This window comes from Protopterus annectens, chromosome 14.part0, assembly GCF_019279795.1.
Source record: "Protopterus annectens isolate FY-2018-M chromosome 14.part0, PAN1.0, whole genome shotgun sequence".
In the NCBI taxonomy this organism is placed as follows: Eukaryota; Metazoa; Chordata; order Ceratodontiformes; family Protopteridae; genus Protopterus; species Protopterus annectens.
Window position 1 is genome coordinate 863,179,228 of NC_056748.1, and position 24,205 is coordinate 863,203,432.

Genomic DNA, 24,205 nt, shown 5'->3' on the forward strand with positions numbered 1-24,205 from the left:
TTTAGCATTGACGTCAAGTGGAAAATAATCAAACCAGAAGTATATACAAATCAGGCAGCAACTGAATTTGCCAATAAAAAAAAAATTAGAAGGTGAAGGATCAGATGACAAGGCAAGAAATGTGTAAACTGCATAAACATAGTTGCAAGTATAGAAAACTTTTGGAACAACCGCAAGTTGACCAGGATCAAGGACAAGTGAATTTATACCAAAGACGAAAGAGCAATATTGGCAGTCCAAAACAGTGGACTATGTACATGGTGGTTTACAAAAGTCCACTGAACATTTGGGCGAAACAGAAAAATGTTACAATCGCACACCTTGTTGCTGGTTGTGATATACTAATGGCAGAAGAACTGTATACAGAAAGGCAAAATAATGTGGCAAGACTGTTGCACTGAGGATTGTGCAAACAATATTGAAGTAGCTGAATAACACTGGAAACATAAGCCACAAAGTATTACAGAAAATGAAGTATCACATGGGATCACCCATTACCAACAGTTCAAAAAACAGATGCAAGAAAACCAGATATAGTAGTTCATGAAAAAAACAAAATTAGCACTGACCATGAAATTGCTACACCCAGTGACTACAATGTCTTATATACGGAGATACAAAGTCATAAAATAGTAGAAATTGCAGGCAGAAATGACGGTAATGCAGAAGAATACCCAGACAGTTCCAATTGTAGCAGGAGCAACAGGCCTCATAAAAAAAAAAAAAAAAAGTTTATATAAATCTGTAACACATCCAAGTTTGATTGTAACTCCATACAAATTGCAAAAGTCATTACTGGGCACATTGCAGGTGCTGCGAGCCAACATAAAAAAATCGAAACACTAAATTTCATGAACTTTAATCATACTTATACTTGGGAATGGAGTCCATTCCCATCATGGTATTAGAAACCCAAAAGACTTGTGGAAATATGATAGCAACTTCCCAACCCCTCAAGACAAGCAGAGGCCTTAGATTTGACCTTGGGAACCCTGAATTACTAGACCAGTGCTCTACCTCTGGAGCTACAAGGCCCAAGTACTGTCCTTGATCCGTTCTCATAGCTTGTTCACTCACTCAGACTTTAAACTCATCACAGACCTTCGCACCCAGCTCAAAATATCCAAACAATGGTTTCGTACCCTTCTACTACATACTAAACCACAGTGGTATCAGTACCTCACAGAGAATCCCTCCTTTTGTTAAAAAATATATCCAGAATTGTGACACCTAATACAGCCCAGTTCCAAATGATAGAACCCCCTCAGTCCAAGATCTCACTTCATCTGTGTCTAGTCTAATCTTGAACTCAGAATCTCTTAACTGACTTCCGACCAACTCAGAACCACCGAAAGTAAAAACCTCTACTACTTATTCCGCTCCTTTATTCCCTCCCATAAAGTCTTACCTTCTCAAAATATCTAGAGGCCAATACACTGATCAACAAGCACTACCACTACACTAACCATCAGGGTGCTTATCCAGAGTTAGACCCGCAGTTTTCCATAATCTCCTTCATGTGGTGTTATGAAAAGAACTCCACCTCACTGATGACCTCTCATGTAGGAGACCTTCCCACATCACCCCCATTCTGAAATTCTTCAGCAAACTATGTCCCAGCATATCTACATTCAATTCAGTCACCTGCCCACATTACTAAGATACCAGTGATGCCCATTTTTCTTTACTGCCTCAGTGCCTGCCATGTTCCTTCCAGACTCCTTTCTGAGCTGCATTACAACTAACCATGCTCAAAGACATCCAATTTGCCTCTCTGCTATGTTCTATAGCCACTGCATCCCATGCCTATTGCTTGAACTAACCTTTTGTGACAGCAAATGCCCATCTTCCATTTGCATTTAAAAGCAGGATTATGGATATATACACCATTCCAACCTAGCTATAAGCACCACTGCTCCTCGTGAGATGAAATAGATTGTAGCCCTACCATGCAGCCAGTCTCTGCCAAGCCATCCACCATCCTTGCGTTCGCTTCAAGGCCTTCTCCCTTGCCTTCTAAGATGGTCCAATAGAACTGCACAACTTAACGGACTCCAACAGCTTTTCTTCTATGCCGCCCATCAATTTAGTCAAATTCCCACTATTAGCTTCAAGACAGCACTCCTTAAATGAAAGGTTATGTACTTACCATAACATCACTCCTTAAATCAAAGAATTCACCCTGACATTGTGGCAACTCCAAACTGAAAGAATCACAGTCAGGTAAACTTTACACCACACCACTACCACAGCAAAGAATAATATAATTTGACCGTTCAATCCTGCAGCATTAAAACAGTTAAGCTTGGAAGGAGAAGGACCTCTGCTCAAACATTCCCAATATGTTCCCTGGGCTGACAAGTCTCGACTCTTGCATTAATCTTGGCCTGCTCCACCTTTCTGAAACAAAGGCAGCGCACTTGAATATTGAGACATTAAAAACAAGATCTGTAACTAGTGTAAATGCAGTAAAACTTACCACTTCTACAACAGCTTTGGCATCTCCTTCTGTGCATATAAAAGGACTGCTAGTCACAGAAATGTTTTTGCTGTTAAAGAAAAAAAAAATGAAGTCAGAATACTCATCAGATTATGCAATTTAAGTATTGTGGATGTCATTTAAAGGAAACCAGAAGACAACCTGAAACACAGCAGAAATACACACACACACACACACACACACACACACACACACACACACACACACACACACACACACTATATAAACAAACCCAATTATTTTATAATTGTGTAGATGTACTCCATTCACACTATATAAACAAACCCAATTATTTTATAATTGTGTGGGTGTACTCCATCACATTGAATGGAGTACATCTACAGTCACGGACAACAAATTCTGTGCATGCGCCATGAACTACCCTGGGGCAGGCTAAACCAAAAAAGGTGCTTGAAGGAGAGCCCCTCCCCCTCCCAGCAACCCCTGCTAGTTATATTTACCAACACAGAAATCTCACACTCCCCAGCGAACAGAATACTCCCCTACCCATATGTAGACCATCTTCATCTGTAGATCAAATGGTGTCGACCAAAAACTCTCGACATACTCTGTTCAGTGTAATGGAGTACACGCACATGCTTTTCACATACACAAGCCCCAAGCATCTTCACATATATAATCTAAAATACAGGTTGCTAACATGTACACAAGAATGCTGTTTATATAAAGAGCTCAAAGTAATATGGGCTTACCATGAATGGTGATTTGTGGAAACACAAAAGATGTTTGGACTTGGCTTTCAGCACCAAAAGCTCCTTCAGCTACTTTAATTTACAAGTGCATATATAAACAATATATACATATGTGCACATGAATGTGTGGGGTTTGGCTTCACTGGCCTGAATGTACCCATAAAGACTTATGTCATGGTCATTAAGTTCATAGGTTGGTACTGGGCTATCTGCCCGAAGGCATATATTAGCCCAGCCACGTTGTGCGGTATTCACCTCCCCTTTAGTAGTTCCCTAGACCCTTGTACTAGCAGCTAGTACCCTTGGCCCCTATCTAGTAGTGCTGTTGCTGTGATCCCCAGTGTGAACTTTCTGTTACCCATCCACTCATCAAGGTTCCTCTTGAAGAGGAATAGTGAGGGGCTTTGTCTTATGTAGATCGGGACCCTGTTCCATAGTAAGGGAAGTCTCTGCGAAGGGAATCCATCCCTCCAGCATGTTCTATTCATTGCTGTGTTGAGGTTTATATCCCTAGAGCGTGTAGCTCAAGTAGATTTGGTTTTGCTAAGATGGAGCATGTTCAACAATTCTGGGTTGGACATGGCTCTGTACGTTAGACAGAGATCGCCTCTGAGAAGGCGGTATGCAACAGAGAAAAGTTTTAGCTTTTTCAATCGTGCTGCATAGGGCAACTGTTTGAGGCCAGTAATCCTCTTGGTTAGGTACCTTTGTGGTCTCTCCAGCTGCTGGAGACGTCTAGCCAGGTACATTCCAATTGGTGCATTGTACTCAATAATGGGTCTGATGAGGGAAGAGTAGAGGGGCACCATTACATCCTTAGATCTTGATGCAAACCCTTTCGTGATCAGATGAGTCGCATAGAAGGATTTTCTAACCACTTTGGCAACATGGTTATCAAAGGAAAGCTGACTATCTACTTGGGTCTCTAGATCCCTTATTTCTTCTTCAGATTTCAGGGGATTACCTCCTATGTTGTAGTTTGCGGGTACTCTGTTTTTTCCAAAAGAGATTACTACGCATTTTTGTGCATTTAGCTGGAGACCATGGCTGTAATGGAAAAGTACAGTTTTGTACCTACCATAAATGTAGATGTCCGAACTGGATAGCATCTGCAGTCATAACAAATGGGTTGCCCTGTCGTCAGGCAGCCCTTCGGTCGGCCGGATTCCAAAGTCTGGGTCCGGCCGCTGATGTCGCACTTCACCCGACGTCATCTCTGCTGGTCTTCGGTTATAAAGGCATCAGCCGACGCCATTTTCCTCAGTGTTTCTTGCCCCAGATGCCAGTTGCCCTCTTGGAAGGCTAAATTTTGGATAAATGCCAATGTTTCCAAAAAGTAGAAGGCAAACACAAAAATAAGCATGTATGTACATATATACAAACAAATACACCATAAGAGACTCCCCAAGCTAGCTATTAGGAGGGTAAATACCTAGGAGTACCAGAGGGGAAGGAGGGAGGGTAATCCTGACTGCAGATGCTATCCAGTTCGGACATCTACATTTATGGTAGGTACAAAACTGTACTATGTCCTTCATGGATGCATCTGCAGTCATAACAAATGGGTAGAATACCATAGCCAAACTAGGGAGGAGGAAGAAAAATTATGGTGTAGTTAGGATCCCTTGCAGTACAGCAGTGGCAAACCCTGCTCGGGATCTAGAGTATAGAGGTAAATTATAATGCTTGGCAAATGTATGCACGGAGGTCCAAGTAGCCGCCTCAATAATGTCCTTGGTTGCCACTCCTCGTAAGAAAGCTGTGGTAGTGGCTGTAGCCCTTGTAGAATGAGGTCTTATGTTCTGTGGAATTGGTTTTCCATGGTAGGAGTAACAGAATCTTATGCAATTTCCTATCCATTTGGAGATTGTCTGTTTGGAAATTGCTTTTCCTTCCCTTCCTGTTGCATAGGCTACAAAAAGCTGGTCAGTTTTTCTGTTACTTTTGGTTCTGTCCAGGTAGTAGCGTAACTGTCTATGTACATCCAAGGTATGCAGCATTCTTTCCCCTCTGTTTTGTGGATTGGGAAAGAAGGTAGGTAGGTGGATTGCCTGGTTTAAAGACACTCTGGATACCAACTTAGGCATAAATGTAGGATTAGTTCTCATGGACACCCTATCTTGATGGAAGATTAGGAAGGGTTGCACTGCCATTAAGGCCTGTAGTTCGAAACCCTCCTTGCTGAGGTAATTGCCAGTAGGAAAGCAGTTTTCCATGACAGGTGTTGTAGATCTGCTGTTGCTGCTGGTTCAAACGGAGGGAGTGTCAACTTTTCTAGCACAAAGTTCAAGTCCCATGCTGGTAATGGTGGTTTCCTAGGAGGTTTTACATTCTTGATCCCTCTGAGGAACTGCCTGAGTAGAGGATGTGAAAAGACAGGTGGATCAAAGCTGTATTCTGCTGAAATAGCTGATGCATGTATCTTGATGGAGGAATGGGACAGGCCTGTATGTAGAAGCTCTGCCAAGTACTCCAGAATGTTAGCAATATCTATGTTCGACACATCTTTTCCTCTTTCAGTACTCCAAATGACAAACCTTTTCCATTTTCCTGCATAGTTCCTTCTTGTTGAAGGTCTGCGGGCTTCAAGGATAATGTCTTTAACCCTTTGGGAAAGGTCTGGGTTAGTTGCTGCTATGTGATGTTCCAGGCAGTCAGTTGCAAGGTTTTTAGGTTTGGATGCATGATGTTGTAGTTGTTCTGAGTTAACATCAAAGGCATCAGGGGTATTGACCACATTTTCTCCAGAGACATGCTCCTCAGCAATGGGTACCAGTGTTGTCTTGGCCAGTTCGGAGCTATCAGGATTATCCTTGGACGTTCCTCTGATTTTCAGTAGTACCTTGTGCATCAAGGGAAGAGGTGGGAATGCATATGCTGTCAGGCCTTTCCAGCTGAAGGATAGAGAGTCCACCTTCCATGCAAGTGGGTGGAATGTCCTTGTGCAGAATTTGAGCTGGTGATTGAGTGGGGAAGCGAATAGATCTATTTGTGGCATTCCCCATTTCTTTGTGATGGCCTTGAAGATGTCCGGGTGTAGCATCCATTCGTGAGCATCCGAGGTGGTTCTGCTTAACATGTCTGCTAGGGTGTTCTCTTTTCCCGGCACAAATATTGCCTGTAACTGGATGTTGTAGCTGAGAGCCAGATTCCAAAGGTCCAAAGTCATTCTGCACAGGGGGTATGAATGAGTGCCTCCCTGTTTGTTGATGTACCACATGACTGTGGTGTTGTCTGTCCTTATCATCAAATGGCCTTCTTTGAGGAATGGTCTGAATTTTTGGATTGCCAGTTTTACTGCCAGCATTTCTTTTTGGTTTATGTGCAGGTGTAGCTGGTCCTGAGTCCACAATCCTTGTATGCATTTGTCCAGCATGTGCGCCCCCCATCCTAGGTCTGAGGCGTCCGTTGTGATGGTTTGGCTTGCTCGAAAGTTGTGGAAGGGTAAGCCTGGGTTTGATTGGCATGCTTGAGCCCACCATAGGAACTCCTGTTTTAGGCATGGGATTAGTGGTATTTCTGTTTCTAAGCTGTGCCTGTGCTGAGACCATAAATTCTTTAGGTACCACTGTAGCTTTCTCATATGCAGTCTGGCATGTGGGACCAAGATTATGCATGATGCCATGAAGCCCAAGGCCTGCAGAACTTTTCTTGCTGTTAGTTTGTTCTGCTTTGTTAATGCCAAGAAGTAAAGAGGGAGCTCTTTTTGTTTTTCTGCAGTTAGGAATGCCATTTGTTTTACTGTGTCCAATTCAGCCCAAGAATGTTCTTGTTTGGGATGGTATCAGCCTTGACTTTTGTAAATTGACTGTGTATCCCAGGGCTTGTATCAAGTAAATGACCCTTTGTAAATCTGTTGTCAGCCTGCTTTTGTTGTCCGCTTGTAACAGGCAGTCGTCCAGGTATGGATAAATTTGGATTCCCTGTACTCTGCAGTGAGCGATTACTGATGCCAGGCATTTTGTGAATACTCTGGGCGCAGTAGATAAGCCAAAGGGCAATGCTGAGAATTGATAATGCTCTGATCCTGCAAGAAATCTGAGGTATCTTCTGCAATTTGGTCGAATGGGGACGTGCAGGTATGCCTCCTTGAGATCTAGAGTTACCAGCCAACACTCCTTGCCCAGCATGGGAAGAAGTTGCTGTAGGGTCAGCATTTTGAATTTTGGGACAATGATGTATGTGTTTAAGATGGACAGGTCGAGAATAGGTCTCCAACTTTTCTCTTTTCTTGGCACTAGGAAGAGTCTGGAGTAGAATCCTTTGCCCTGTTCTGTTATTGGTACTCTTTCCACAGCTCTCATCTTTGTTAATTCCGCTATCTGCTGCAGAGCTTCTATTTTTTGATTTGGAGGCAGGTTTGGCATTCCTCTTTTTACTGGTAAGGTGTGGAAGTGGAACCGGTAGCCTTGGTCTATGGTTTGCAAAATCCACTTGCCTTTTGTGATGTAGGGCCAATTTTTCGAAAATGAGGCTAACTTTCCACCTAATGGTGCTGCTATTTGCTCCCTGGTAGGCGGAGTCAGAGCCAAGTCACTGTGATTGTCCTGTTGCAGTGGCAGTGGTTGTGTCTGTGCCTCGGTTATTGCTTTGCCACTGTCGTCCTCTGTAGGCACCTCCTCTGGATTGATTTCTGCCTCTAGAGCGTCTATTCCTGCCCCTTTGGGATCTAGTGGAGTCAGGAAAGGACCAATTTTTGGCAGGCCAGTTCCTGCTAAACCTTGGGGGCTGAACCTGTAAGAAATCTTTAACTGTTTGTACAGATTTTGCCTTTTCTTCCATTTTCTTCATTACCTGCTGGGCAGGTGTACCAAATAGACTGGCCTTATCCATAGGAGCATCTAATAGCTTTGCTTAAACATGATCCGGTAAGACCTGTTCTTTCAACCATGCATGCCTTCTTATCACTGTGCCAGTCATGGCTGATCTAAATGAAGCCTCCAGTGCATCATAGCCACATTTCAAGGAATGGTTACTAACCTGTTGGATGTTATTCACCATTTCTAATACATATTTCTTATCTAAAGATTCATCAGAGGACAGTTTTTTAGTTAATTGATCAAGCATAAACTCTTGGGATTGGATCATATGAAACTGACAGTTTAAAGCTCTAGCTGAGAGAGTAGCAGAGGTGTAAACTTTTTTCCCCCATCTCTCTAAGGACCTGGATTCCCTTTCAGAAGGAATAGGGTTTTTTGCTGTGGTCGAGGCTACTGCCTTAGGCCCCTGGGATATAGTTTCGGGGTCTGCAAGTGGGGCATTGTATAGGTGGTGATGAGTGTCTGGCACCCTGTAAAATCTATCTGGTTTGGCAGGGGCTGGAGGTAAAGAATCAGGAGCAGTGCAGACATCATTAAATGCATCATCCACAACAGGCAGTACAGGAGGTATAGCTAAGGGCCTATGTTGTGGTAAGTGCAGAAAAGTCCTAAGCCTTTTTCTTGAATCTGAGAAATCTTGTCCCTGCCATTGGAATTGTTCTCTCATGGCATGTAAGGTTTCCCCAAAGGAAAATTCCTCTGGTGGAGAGGCAGCTGGAATGGATTCTTCAGCATCGGAATCTTCATAAGTAGAAAAAGGAGCCTCTGGCTGGTCTGTAATGTCTGAGTCATCCGCAGAATCAGAGGACACTGGCTCGGGGGGCTCTGCTCTAGGTCTCTTTTCTGGGGGCTGAGAGGCCCTGTCTGGGTGAGATTGGGATCCCCTAATTAAGGATATTAAATCTTCTGCCAGAGTAAGCATTTGTGAACTAGAAGTGGGCCTGTGTGAGGGGGGCTTAACAGGCACAGGTTTAGCAGATTTGGCTGCTTTAGCCCTGGCAAAGGCCTTAATAGACATGGCTGCAGGAGGCCTAGCAGCACCACGTGCTGGGGTAGAGACATCCAAAGGGATGGTGTCTGATAAATCACTAGGAACCACAGTTGTAGGCAAAATTTCTGAGGCCGATTCAGGTAAGGTAGCAGGAGCCTCAGTAGTAGTCATGGATTCGGCTGAAGATTGACCAGTTTTCTCGGTTTCGGCCGAAACAGAGACACTCGCGGCTTGCTTAACCGTGGTTTCGGCCGAAACCGCGGACCGCGAGTGTCAGTCTTTTTCTTTGCGTTTTTTAACAATTTGGGTAGTCGGAGGATCCGACTGCATAATGTACGCAAAATCTGAGCCGAAAAACTGTTCAGCAAACTCCGACCGACGCCTAAGCGTTCGTCGGTTGAAGGAAGCACAGGCCGAACAGGCTGCTACGTCGTGGTCTGGGCCTAAGCAAGGCAGACAGTAAGAGTGGAAATCTTTATGAGGTATTTGTTTCCCACAAGTTAAACAGTTATTGACTTTTTCTGACATTGGCTGAGGCAAGAAAGAGTCCCCAACGGGGTACTTAGCTTTTTAGAAGTCTTCGAAGTAGTATTCGGTAGTAGTAATCTGTGGATCTGACCGACCGGCAGTTGCGAACAGCTTCTGCTTCGGGCGCCACGCGGCAAGAAAGACAGAGGAAAATGGCGTCGGCTGATGCCTTTATACCCGAAGACCAGCAGAGATGACGTCGGGTGAAGTGCGACATCAGCCGAAGCCGGACCCAGACTTTGGAATCCGGCCGACCGAAGGGCTGCCTGACGACAGGACAACCCATTTGTTATGACTGCAGATGCATCCATGAAGGACATCAGTGGTATGAAGTTAAGGAGCCATTTGCATATATTCCATTGGCCTACACTAAATGGGGTTTAAGGTAATATGAAGTGAAAACTCCATTGCACCTGGGACTTTGACAGTTTTTACTGAATGGTTTGCTTGTATGACCTTACACTCGTATGCGTGCATATGTACTCACATATGCTTCAGTTTGCATACTTGCATGTATAAACATACACGTGCTTATGTAAATATGCATTACACACACTACATTGTGCAGGGTACCCATGTGCGTGATCGACAGCTATTTAGTCGACCGCATATGATGTGTGTATATACATGTGTAACATATCCACCCCCACCCACAGTATGGAAAAAAAAATATGCATACACATGCTGAAGATAAAGGGACCAATTTTCACCATTTTGGAACAATGTACCTGCTCCAACTAATACCAGAGATCAGTGCACATCCCGGATATAAAAAAGAATCTTTCCCTGGTTTCTACCACCACAATACAACAGAAACATGAATGGCTTAAGCCACTTTTGAAAGGAAACAACCTCATTCTTAAGTGAACTGTGAAAAGATCAGTCTCCATGCATTTAAAAACCTTAAAATCCAAGATCATGTAAGCAAACATAATAGCCACCAGGAAAAGCACCTTTTGAAATATGAATTTCAAACACTGCCAAGCTAGCAGATGTGCTTTACTGGCAAATCAATGACAAAATTAAAGCCCAAAAAAGGGGGAAGAGTTCAAAGAAAGCAGCAAAACTTTTATAGGAACTGCTTGACCAGCCAGTGCTGTATGAAAACAGAAGGCAAAATTAGCTAACATGCACACCAGTCATGAAAAACCAGGACCAGATAACACAGCTGCCCAAGTCACATGTATATTGACATCTCTCCAGCCACACCTACCAATATACACAGTAAATCAAATGGAAAGTTTCCTACAGGATTCAGTCATTCCTATAAGCTAAGCAGGCAAGTCCAGTGCTGAGATCTAAACTAGGAGACATCCTCTAGAAAAGTGGAGTCTTGTACACGATGCAGAGATCTGGTGTAACAAAGGCAATACAGTGGGTCAACTATTTAGGCAATCGGCTTACAGACTACAAATCTTCATTACTTATTTTATTCAAGAAGGGGAAAGAGTGCAATCAGTTTTACTGAAGTCATTAGTATTCCCACTACAGTAAGTCGTCTAAATCAAGTTCTAGTTCCTGAATCCATTAGTTGCCATAATACAGCTGCCTGTGCTCAAATCAGCCAACATGTGCTCAACTTTGTTCTTGTAATGTGAACAAGAGACTGCCAGCTTTACCACAGGTGCTGCTAAAACTATATTGGCACGAATGATGCATTAGTCTTCAATGAAGCACCTTCACAGTGTAACCCAAGATGGTTTATGATCAGCAGCCTACAAACTCTGAAATCCTTCGAAATGGTAGCAGCAATAAGAAAAATATTTTCTGCAAATCAGCTTCAATACGTTTGCTCAAAAGTTGAAAATTGCTTTGCCAACATAAATTTCAGATGCAAATGAGGAATCTCTTTATGGCTTTAAGTGAAAAAGCCATTCAAAACCTTTATTGTGGTTATATTCCAGCATGCAAGAATGTTGACTAGCAGATATTACCAAGAACTTTTATTAATAAGACAAGTCAGAACCGGATTAAGGTAGTCAAAATCTTGGGATGTAACAATTCAAAGGATCCCAGACCTTGGATCATTAATCGAAGCAGAAATTCTCTTTGAAAAAAGAAGTTATGTACTTACCATAATATTCCATCTGTGTTGGCTCTCATTCTTCACAGACCTGTGGGTTTTGGATCCTACCTCTGATCAGACCCTGCCTCTTTCCAAAAGCTTAGGCTCCGAAGCTCGAGCTCCTGTCCTACTCATAAATGCCTTACTCTCAGATTACCTCAGAGTTTGCTGTTACCATGTTTGCCAAACGTAAACCAAGTAGGCAAAGTATAACTACATGTGAAACTATTAACAGAAAGAAAAAGTAAAAACGAGCTCAACAAGGAACCGAGGGTGCCTATAAACATCTGTTAGATCGTAACCCAAGGGACAGGGGGAAGGGCAGCGGGAAGGTCAATTAAGAGAAAGACACCACAGTTGGAATGTTCTGGTAAGAACATCAGACAAAGTTGCGTAATCTTCTCATTCTTCCTCGATCTGTGGGGCAGAGTCCCCAGCTACAACAAAACCTTGGGTGGAACTACATGGCAGGATATTCCAGAGCACTGCAGAACCAAAGGCAGCTCGACTTCTGGACACCATGTCCAATTTGTAGTGGGAAAGGTACGAGAATTAGACCAGGAGGCAGCTGAACAAATATCAATTGAAACTTTGGCCCAAAAGGCTTGATATGTTTCTACAGACCTAGTATAGTGACAGCCTTAATTCCCTCGGGTAAAGAACGCCTTTCTTGTAGTAGACAAATTAGATGCAGTCCCTTAACCATTTAGCTGAGGTGGTCTTAGTAACTGGTTTGCCTTTTTTCACATCTGAAAAAGGATATGAAAAGTCTGCCAGATTTCCTGAAAGATTTAGTTCCGTCCAGATAAAAATGCAACTATCTATGGACATCTAAAAGATGTTGTGTGTATTTTCCTTTGTTTCGGAAAGGAGGAAGACCAGTAGGTTGATAGATTGTTTATATTGTTCTCAATCACCACATTGGGAAGAAAATATGGATTAGTATGTAAAGTGATGGTCTTTGTGGAAAATTAAGGATATTTTGAAAACAGAGCTTGCAATTCAGACACTCGTCTAGCAGACATGAGGACCACCAGAAAAACAGTCTTCCAAGATAAGAATTTTAAATCTACTTTGGCTGAGGGCTCAAAAGGAGGAAGAAACAGAGCCTGATAAAACCATAGTTAGATCCCAAGGGGGTGCTGGATCTTTGACAAGAGGGCAAAAGAGGAACATCTCTCGAAGAAAAGCCTTGCACAATCGGGACGAGGCTAAAAAAAAAAGAGGAGTTTTCTCTTAAATGAAAATTCAAAATGGCTGTCAATTGCACCTTAACAGTGGTATGGCTAGTCGCCTCATGGAAAATATGACCTAGAAATTCCAGAATTGTTGGGACAGGAGCAGTAAAGGGATCCAAATTCTGCTGGTTCACCCAAATAGAAAACCTCTTCCATATGTCTCGTGGAGGACTTGTGGCAGGAGATCAGAATATTAGAGACTGGGAATGAAAGTCTAGCAGATTTCGCCATCACCAGAACTAGAGAAACCATGTTGTTAGCTTCAGTCCTGGGAGATCAGGGTGAACTTGCCTCGGATGGGACAGTGGATCCAGATGTGGTTCGAGAGTCCACTAAGGGAAAACTAAGTGAGACCAAAGAAAGGTGAACCAGATTTGCTGAGGGCAAAGAGGATCACTTTGCTCCAACTAGGACGCTTTCTGAAGAAACTTGAGGATTAAGGGGAGGGGGAAGGCATAAAGCAATCCAGGAGGCCAAGCATGGACCAGAGCATCCCTGGGCGACTGTCCCTGTGGGAGAAATCAAGACAATTAACCTGCTGCACTTGTGGGGACAGCAAGGATGACTCCACTTGTGGAAGATCATGTTTGTCAATGATTGGTTCAAGGATTACTCATGAGGCATCAGTAGAGCTCTACTCAGCCTGTCCACTAGAATATTGTGCTTCCCCGAATGTGTGTTGCAATTAAAAAGCAGTTGGTAGAGATCGCCCATTGCCACAGTCTCACTGCTTTTCAGCACAGTGGTTAGGTTCTGGTTCTCCTTTGCTTGACGACGTACCAAACTACCAACATATTATCTGTCTGCACTGCAACTGGACCTGGATGAAGGAAGCTGTGAAGGGACTGTACTTGCAAAAAGACTGCTCTCATCTCCAAGACACTGATATGTAGGCTGGTCTCCTGTGATGACAGTCTGACCAAGGAAATGTCCCCTCCACCTACCTGTGAGGCATCCCTGATCAACCTGGCTTTTAGACATAGGAAGGACAAAAGGGCTTCCTTGAAGAACCTCCCAGGGAGTGAAGCCACCAGAGGAGAGAATCCTTGCACACCCAAAATAGCTTAACTGGATAGCTGAGGGGTAGATGGAAGTCTCATGTGCAGGCATGCTGTGGGTAACAGAGTAATGGTGGTCGTGATGGAACCCAGGGCCCTGAGTATCAACTTGGCTCAAGGAGCTGAAATTACCAAAATCCGTCTGGCATGTAATTTTAGACTTGCAATCCTGTCCAGTGTAAGGAAAACAAAGGACTTGAATGTGTCCAAATGAGCCCCTATGAAATCTATGCATTGAACTGGTTGAAGCTGGGATTTCTCAAGGTTGACCATTGCTCCCAACGTAGGAGCTAGCTGCAACAGGCAGTCCCTGGCTTGGATGAGTAGATGTCTGGTTGGAGCAGTTAGTAGCCAGATGTCCAGGTATGGAAAGACGTTGAATCCTTCCAGTCTGAGATGTGACTACCGCAATGCATTTGGTTAACACCCTGGGGGCTGTGGTGAGACTAAAGGGAAACGTTCTGAACTAGCCATGACTGGCTGCTAGCCAGAAGCGTACAGTGGATATAAAAAGTGTATACACCCCCCGTTAAAATGCCAGGTTGTGATATAAAAAAAACCCCACAATAAATCATTTCAAAACTTTTCCCACCTTTAATGTGACCTATAACCTGTACGATTCAATTGAAAAACAAAAATCTGTTATGGGGAAAAAATATAAAAAATAAAAACATACAATAAGTGTGCACACCCTTAAACCAATTCTTTGTTGAAGCACCTTTTGATTTAATTACAGCATTCAGTCTTCTTGGGTAGGAAGTCTATCAGCATGGCATATCTTGACTAGGCAATAATTTGCCCACTCTTCCTTGCAAAAGTGCTTCAAATCTATCAGATTGTGAAGGCATCTCTTGTGCACAGCCCTCTTCAGGTCATCCCACAGATATACTATTGGATTTAGGTCTGGGCTCTGGCTGGGCCATTCCAAAACTTTAATTTTCTTCTGGTAAATCCAGTCTTTTGATTTGGATGTATGCTCAGGGTCCAGTGCCATGCTGAAAGGTGAAATTCCTCTTCATCTTCAGTTTTCTAGCAGACGCCCGAAGGTTTTGGGCCAAAAGCCACTGGTATTTGGAACCGTTCATAATTCCCTCCCCTTTGACTAAAGCCCCAGTTCCAGCTGAAAAGCAACCCCAAAGCATGATACTGCCACCATCATGCTTCACCACTGGGATGGTGTTCTTTTGTTGATGCAAAGTGCTGTTTTTGCACCAAACGTACCTTTTGGAATTGTGGCCAAAAAGTTCAACCTTGGTTTCAGACCATAACACATTTTCCCACATGCTTTTGGGAGACAATGTATTGTTTTGCAAATTTTAGCTGGGCCTGGATGTTTGTGTGTGTAAGAAAAGGCTTCTGTCTTGCAACCCTACCCCATAGTCCAGACATACCTCCCTGACTAGTTTTCGACTTGTCTTTTCAACTTTGGAGGGATGTCCAGTTCTTTGCAATGTCACTGTTGTCCCATATTTTCTCCACTTTTTGACAACTATCTTTACTGTGTTCCATGGTATATTCAATGCTGTGGAAGCTTTTTTTGTACCCTGCTCCTGACCGATACCTTTCAACAATGAGATCCCTTTGATGCTTTGTAAGCTCTACGAACCACGGCTTTTGCTGTAGCAGGCAAATGAGTAAATGTCAGGAAAATCTACTAGGACAGCTGAACTTTGCGGTTAATCAGGGTCTCTAACTGATGGCAGGTGTGTGCCAGAGAAGACTGAATGCTGTAATTAAATCAAAAGGTGCTTCAAAGTATTAGTTTAAGGGTGTGCACACTTATGCAACCAGCTTATTGTACGTTTTTTATTTTTTATATTTTTTCCCCAAACAGATTTGTTTGTTTTTCAACTGAACTGTAGAGGTTATAGGTCACATTAAAGGTGGGAAAAGTTTTGAAATGATTTATTGTGGTTTCTTTTTATATCAGAAAAGCCTGGCATTTTAACAGGGGTGTTTACACGTTTTATATCCACTGTAGGTACCGTATGGAGTGCCTGTCCATTTTCATGCGATAGTACCCATCCTTCAGGTGCACTGATCACATCCAGTCACCCATTTTTAAAAGTAGAATGGACGGGATAGTGACCATCCTGTCAGATCCAAGATGGGCCCGAGGTTCCCTCTCTTTTTTGGTACTAACGTTAATGACTGATATGCACTGATCTGGTAGGACCTTCTGGATGCAGTTTCAAGATTTCCAACTCCGTTGTCTCTCCCTGGTTGGGTGGGACATCTGGGAAAGAAGTCTTAGGTTTGGGGAATTTTAGAGAGAAATTATCAGCTACTTACAAACCAAATTCCATTCTACACCTGTAACACTGAAGATGCATCTGGGGGGCCTAGAAAAGAAAATACAACAAAGGAGGGTAAATATTCAAAGAAATTTATGAAAATATTTGGTATGGAAGATGTGAATTCAGTACTAGGAGCTTGGAGTGAATTTACATGTTCACAGAGAATATCTAGCCTAGCCCTAGCCCAGTTTTTGTATCGCACAGGAACATGTGCATTTAACTGAAGGTCTTGAAACGCACCCAATAACTACTTCAGATCATGCGCCAATAATAAATAAAATAAAAACAAGGTAATGAAATAAAAGTGACACACTGGTGCTTTCCCACTTATTGGTTGAAAAGAGGAATTTAAGGAATTGGTTTTAGAATCAATTCATGAGCTACTAGAGAAGATAGAATTTTCTTCTGAAAATATAACTAGGGAGTGGAATAAAATTAGAGCGGAGTTTAAAACTAGTGTGGAAATAACAGAAAGGGAGAATTCGCTACCATAATTTAGAGGGACTGACAAATGTTAAAGTATTGCAAAATAGGGGGAATCCTCAGTACAAGAAAAAGGAGCAACTGCAGAATGCCAAACAGAAAATAAGGGATTACCTAGATGATATGCACAAGTTTAGAAAGACTGCTGTTTTTTTGATAATTCTAAAGGACAAAAACTTTGCACGACGACTCAGGCAACAGAAAGTGGAAAGGGCCATCAACAAGCTTAGTTAGCCTATAACAAGGAAGAAAACAAGAGATCCTGTACAAGTATTAGAAATATTTCAGAAATTTTATGAAAGTTTGTATACAGCACAGAAAAGTACTAGTATCCTAGAAGGAGACAGTGGTAACGTTAATACCTAAAGAGGGTAAAGAACCCTTGGATCCAGCTTCATACAGGACCATTTCAGTACTAAACCATGTGTTTATGTTTATAATGGATAAAAGAATAGCAAAAGTGATACTAAAATTGATAGATATGGATCAGTGTAGTTTTGTGGATGGGAGGCAAACAATTGACAATACTAGCAGAACACTGATGTTCCAGAGGGAAGCAAAATGCGAGAAAACACTTACTGGTGGGTCTTGATGCAGAGAAAGCATTTGACAGTAGACTGGGATTTCAGGAGCAGGGCAATGGAAGCATTTGCTTTCCCGGATACCATTCTAAGGTTGATTATAAGTATGAGGACTCAGATGTGAAAATTAAAGTGGATAGGGTCCTGTCTGTTAAGTTCTGCTTGAGTAGAGGAACCAGGCAGGGTTGCCTGCTTCTCTCGTTGTTTGCCAATGGTTCTAAATATAATGCAAAGAAAATAAGGCTCAAATTCAAGAACACAACTGGCACGGTAGTCAGGAAAAGCTTACTATTTGCAGATATTTTATACATGACAAAACCAGAAAGGGACATTACAGTGTTGTGGAACAATTTAAGGCAGTTTCAAATCTTCTCGGGATATAAAATTAAGCTAAAACGAAAGCAATGGTGGCAAACTATGCACCCACACATGAATTGGTCTAATATCCATATTTATGGGGTCATAATAAAATGAAGTATTCCGGTGTATGGATTAGAAAAGACTCTGTTGTGGCAGCTAATTTTGTGGGAAGAGACTAAACAGAAGATGATAAAAAAATGAGAAACTGGAAGCTTGGTTATATGGATGTGGATAAGATACAAGCCATTAAAATGTTTTAGTCCCTTTAGTCTTATACACAGGTCAGGCATATTTTTAATCAACCCTAGGAGACTCTGTTGATAGCAATTAGAGAATTGAATTTTATCTGAGAAGGGAAGACAGTAATGGTAAAGTAGGATAAACGGATTCTTCCAAAAAAACAAGGCGGACTAGGATTACCCAATTTGAGAGGGTATTTTAGAGCAACACAGTTGAGTCCCTTATACATGGCACAAGCAGAAAACTATAATTCAAAGTGGAAAGGAAGGATTATGATACAAGGAGGAAGCTCAGGAAATAAGGAGACTGATTTTGGATGAAGACTCAAAAAAAAAAAAAAAAAAAAAAAAAAATCACACAGTATTATATTCATAAAATAGGGGGTATTCCAAGAACTAAACCAGCACGAGAACGGAGAAGAGATTATGCCGACAAGTATGACTGTAGTTAGGGATACAGATGACAGGCAAGAGGGGACTGGACTTTATTAGAAAAAACTGGCAAAGGAACCAAGGTGTTGGGTGCAAATAAAGTACAGTTTTGTACCTACCATAAATGTAGATGTTCGAAGATCCACATTGCTGCAGTCCTAATACTTGGGTAGTCCGCTGTCCTCGGTCGGCCCGAATATCAAAGTATAAGGCTGACGTCGGTCAAGGCGCATTTGACTGACATCAGGACGTCAGGGTACAAATGCGCATGACCGACGTCATATCCTCAGTCTTTTCTTGCCCCAGATGTCAGAAGACCCTAAAAATAAAGGTCAAAACCAAAAGACAGCAAACAACCAACCATCCTAGCACTAAAAATATGTACAATATATACAATATGCACCATATTGACAAGCCAACCCACACAACCGCCTCTAACTACAGAGGGGAAGGAGGGAGGGTAAATTGGACTGCAGCAATGTGGATCTTCGAACATCTACATTTATGGTAGGTACAAAACTGTACTATGTTCTTCATCTCACATTGCTGCAGTCCTAACACTTGGGTAGAATCCCAAAGCAGAGGTAAGGGAGGATGGCCAAACTATAAGGAAGCAGGAGATGCCAAACTGCCCTGCAAAACAGCAGTGGCAAAACCAGCCCTGGATTTAGAGTAAAGTGGTAGGTGATAATGCCTAGAGAAAGTATGCACTGAACTCCAAGTAGCTGCCTCCAAAATATCCTTAGTTGCCACCCCTCAAAAAGCTGTCGAAGTGGCAGTAGCCCTAGTGGAATGAGGCCTAATCCCAGCTGGAATCTCCTTGCCATGATGGGAATAACAGAAAGCAATGCAAAACCCAATCCACTTAGAAATAGTTTGTTTTGACACAGGCTTGCCCTGAGAACTCAAAGCAAAAGAAACAAATAACTGCTGAGACTGCCTGAACCCTTTAGTTCTGTCCAAATAATATCGCAACTGCCTGTGTACATCTAAAGTGTGCAAAATCTTTTCCCCTTTATTTTGGGGATTTGCATAAAAAGTAGGCAAATGAATAGTTTGGTTTAAAGCCACACTAGAAACCACTTTAGGCATAAAGGAAGGATTAGTACGTAAAGATACCCTATCCTTATGGAAAATTTAAGAAAGGCTCAACCGCCATAAGGGCCTGCAACTCAGAAACCCTTCTTGCAGAGGTAATAGCCAACAAAAAAGCAGTCTTCCATGATAAAAACTTTAATTCAGTAGTAGCTGCAGGCTCAAAAGGTTGTAGAGTGAGTTTCTCCAACACAAAATTGAGATCCCAAGCAGGAGTAGGAGCTCTTCGTGGGGTCTTATATTCTTTGCCCTCTAAGAAATTGCTTGAACAAAGGATGAGAAAACAATGGTGGGTCACAATCATAGTGAGCGAAATTGCTGCAGCATGAACCTTAATAGAAGAGAAGGACAAACCTTTGTCCAGTAACTCAGTAAGATATTGAAGAGCCACACTTAAATTAGGCTCAGAAACATCAAAATCCTTTGCTGCACTCCAAAATAAAAATCTCTTCCATTTATCTGCGTACACTTTCCTTGTACTAGGCCTTCTAGCTTCCAAAATAACATTCAAAACTTGCTGTGGAAGTGGAGGCCCACTATGGTTCAAAACAGAATATGCCAGGCTGTTAGGTGCAGAGAGTGAAGCTTGACATTGAGCAAATGACTGTCCTCCTGAGACAACAGGTGTGGAATCCAAGGCAAAGGCCATGGAGGCTTCCATACCAGGCTTCTCAGTAATGGGTACCAATGCTGTCGAGGCCAATCTGGAGCTATCAAAATCATCCTTGGCTTGTCTTGTCTGGCCTTTAGTAGTACCTTTGGGAGGAGAGGCAGAGGCGGAAAGGCATACACATGAAGATTGCTCCAATTGAAAGAAAGAGCATCCACTTTCCAAGCTGTGGGATGAAACCTTTTTGTGCAAAACTTTGGCAGCTGGTGGTTTAGTGGAGAAGCGAACAGATCTATGTCTGGAGTTACCCATGACACTGTCAATTTCTGAAATACATGAGGATCCAATTTCCACTCGTGGGGATCCATAATCTGTCTGCTCAACACATCTGCTAAGGAGTTCTGTGCTCCCGGCAGAAACCTTGCCTGAAGATTTAGCTGTAAACTGAGAGCAGTCTCCCACAAAATCATTGCTTGCCTGCATAGAGGATAAGAATGTGTTCCGCCTTGCTTGTTGATGTACCACATGACAGTTGTGTTGTCTGTTAGAATCAACACCTGCCCTGGAAGAAGTAAATCCTTGAAAGCTATTAATGCAAACTGGACTGCTAACATCTCTTTCAAGTTGATATGTAGATGTTGTAGTCTGGCAGGCCACTTGTCTTGTATCCACTTTCCATTCAGATGAGCTCCCCAAGCTTTGTCTGAGGCATCTGTCGTTAGAATCTGACTCGTCTCTGGCCGGGTCACAGAGAGTCCCTTGTTTAAGTGACATTCCTGAGCCCACCACAACAATTCCTTTTGAATGCAAGGTATTATTTGAATGACAGTGTCCAAATCCTGGCAGTGCTGTGTCCATACATTTTTGAGATACCATTGTAGCTTCCTCATATGCAGTTTGGCATTGGGAAGCACCAGAATACAAGATGCCATGAACCCCAAGGCTTGAAGGACTGTCCTTGCAGTCAGCCTGGACTGATGAGACAACTGATGAAAGTAAAGGGAAAGATTCTTTTGTTTGTCCGGGGTCAAACAGGCCATCTGGGATGCTGTATTCAGTCTCACACCCAGAAAGCACATGTCCTGAGAGGGTACTAGACTGGACTTGATTTCGTTCACAGAATACCCCAGGCATCTTAGCACTGCTATCACATAATCCAAATGATGAAGAAGCTCGTCCCTTCCTTGAGCCAGAATCAGGCAATCGTCCAAATAAGGATAGATCTGTATTCCTTTTAACCTGAGGAAAGCTATCACTGGAGCCAGAACTTTCGTGAACACTCTGGGCGCAGTAGATAAGCCAAAGGGCAATGCAGAGAACTGATAATGAGAAGTCCCAGCTCAAACGCAGATACTTCCTGCAACTCAGTCTGATAGGAACATGAAGGTAAGCCTCCTTGAGATCCAAAGTTACCATCCAATGATCTTTGCCCAGCAGAGGTAAAAGCTGCTGTAACGTCAACATTTTGAACTTGGGAATGTCCAGATAAGTGTTGAGGATAGTTAAGTCCAAAATCGGTCTCCACGTGTTCCCTTTCTTTGGTACTAGGAACAGGCGAGAATAAAATCCTAGGCCCACTTCTGGCATAGGGACCGGCTGTATGGCCCCTATTTGGAGTAACAGAGAAATTTGCTTGTGAGCCTCTATTCTTTGTTGAGGAGGAACGTCTGGCATGCCTTTGAAAGGAGGCAAGGTATGGAAATAAAACCGGTAACCGTGGTGTATGATATCCAATACCCATCTGTCTTGGGTAATTAAACTCCAATTTTCTTTGAAAAGTGCCAACCTTCCCCCCAAAGGTGCTGCCAGACGAGAAGGCTCTGGCAGCTGAAAAGGTAGGTCATTGGGTCTGTTTACGAAAGGACTGACCCCTGCCCTCACCCGAAGACTGTGCAGGAGAACTCCCTGTTCTAGGCCTGAAAGAGCCCTGAGCTCTGCCCCTACCACGTCTAGATCTACCTCTAGACTGGGAATCATAAGAAGGATACGTCCACCCCTTAGTAGGCCAATTTCTACTAAACTTTGGAGGCTGAACCTGCAAAAAATGTTTAACAGTCTGCATAGACTTAGCCTTGTCTTCCATTTTCTTTAAAACTGCCTCAACAGGAGAACCAAACACCACATCAGATTGTAAAGGAGCATCTAAAATCCTTGTTTTAACATGGTCAGATAAATTCTGATCCCTCAGCCAGGCGTGCCTGCGAAGAACTGACCCAGTGGCAGCCACCCTAGACGAGGCCTGTACAGCATCAAAACCACATTGCAAAGAATGCTTACCCACCTGTTCAGAAACATGTACTAAATCTTGTAACTCTTTACAATCAATACCTTCCGCCAGAGCATCAACCTTAGACTTCAATTGTGAAAGGAGATAGTTCTGGTATTTCAACATGTGAAACTGGCAATTCAAAGCCCTCATAGCTAGAGTGGAAGAAGTATAAACTTTCTTTCCCCATCTATCCAAGGCCCTGGCCTCTATCTGTAGGAACCGGATTCTTGACAACAGAAGCCTTAACACCTTTAGGCCCCTGACTAACAGTTTCTGGGTCTGCCCTAGGACTCTTAAAAAGATACTTATGAGCTTCAGGCACCCTGTAAAACCTATCCGGTTTAACAGGAGCAGGAGGCAAAGAATCAGGATTAAGAGAAGCCTCTGTAAAAACATCCTCCACCACATCCAAAACAGGAGGTATAGCCAAAGGCCTATGCTAGGGTAAAAACAAAAATTCCCTAAGCCTTTTCCTGGAATCAGAGAAGTCCTGACCTTCCCACTTAAAATGCTCCCTCATGGAATGAAGAGTTTCTGAAAAAGAAAAATCCTCAGGAGAAGCAGAAGGAGTAGAATCATCCACATCAGAATCAGAATAAGGAGAATACTCCTGCAAGTCTTCAGCCGAAGACTCTGAAACATCCGAAGCCTGCTCAAAACTCCCTAGCTCAGGCTCCACCCTAGGTCTCTTATCAGGAGGGGGCAAAGAACCCCTAATCAAAGTAATCAAATCCTCTGCCATTTTAAGCATATGCTTCTTGGGCACAGTTCCTGAAGAACTAGGGGTGACACCAACTGAAGCTAAACCTGGCCTGCCTCTGGGAGAAGCCTTGGAAACAGAAGGAGAGGGCCTAACCACCCTAGGAAGGGAGGGGAGTATAGTAACCTGAGAAGCCCCTTCAGCCTGACCTGCCTCCTGAGAGGCCACATCCTGCAATAACAAAGTCTCTCCCTGGGATCCCAAAGAAACCTCCGGTGGAACCACCGGCTCCACCGACACCTCTAAAGAACCGGCGTCCGGTACGGACGGTTCTTCTAGCCTAGGCTTAACTGCTTTGTCCTTGCGCTTCTTCGAAAAAGCGGGCGTCGGAGCATCCGACGGCATTTTATAATTGCACTGCTTCCCGAAGACTAACCTGGCACAATCTAACCTTCTCTTTATAGTGCGCTTATTGAATCTAGCACAACAGCGACACCCAACAACGTCGTGCTCAGGCCCTAAACAAGGAATACACAAAGTATGATCGTCTCTATGCGGTATCTGTTTCCCACAAGAAATACAATTATTCACTTTTTCTGACATCCGGTAAACCACTGAGGCAAGAAAAAACTAAAATATTCCCCATCGGGGTACTTAGCCAACTTTGACTCTGTCTGGAACTCCGAAATCGAAAAATTTCAGAACGCCAACCGGCACTTGCAATGCTGCTTCTGCATCGGACCATGCGGCAAAAAAGACTGAGGATATGACGTCGGTCATGCGCATTTGTACCCTGACGTCCTGATGTCAGTCAAATGCGCCTTGACCGACATCAGCCTTATACTTTGATATTCGGGCCGACCGAGGACAGCGGACTACCCAAGTGTTAGGACTGCAGCAATGTGAGATGAAGAACATCTACAAAGGGAAAAGTAATAGAATGGGAAGAGACCAAGAATTTGTGTACTACAGATTAGAGATGATCAATCCTTGAAAGGGAAGGGTAAAGGACGCTGAACTAAAAATACGCTTCCCAAATCTGTCCATCTGTCGAGACTCCTTGTTTGGTGGATGAACAGATGAAGAAGTCTCAGTTAACTCCTTCATGGCCACCGCCACCAGCATGACATCTACTGGAACGCCCTTGGACAAGAGGGGCAGACAAGAACTTATTTGTTTCTCCTGGGGACTGGCTCCACAGTGTCAGGCGTATCCCACACCTTTCC

The 24,205-nt window shown here is 43.1% G+C and overlaps 1 protein-coding gene across 1 annotated transcript in view; it reads right to left on the minus strand.

The window, feature by feature from the left end:
- PPA1 (inorganic pyrophosphatase 1) overlaps window positions 1–24,205 on the minus strand; it is a 316,559-nt gene that overhangs the window by 101,688 nt on the left and 190,666 nt on the right. Inside the window, exon 9 of the mRNA XM_044056626.1 lies at window positions 2,480–2,549. Within this exon, the coding sequence (XP_043912561.1) occupies window positions 2,480–2,549 (70 nt within the window). The remainder of the gene's footprint in view (window positions 1–2,479; window positions 2,550–24,205) is intronic.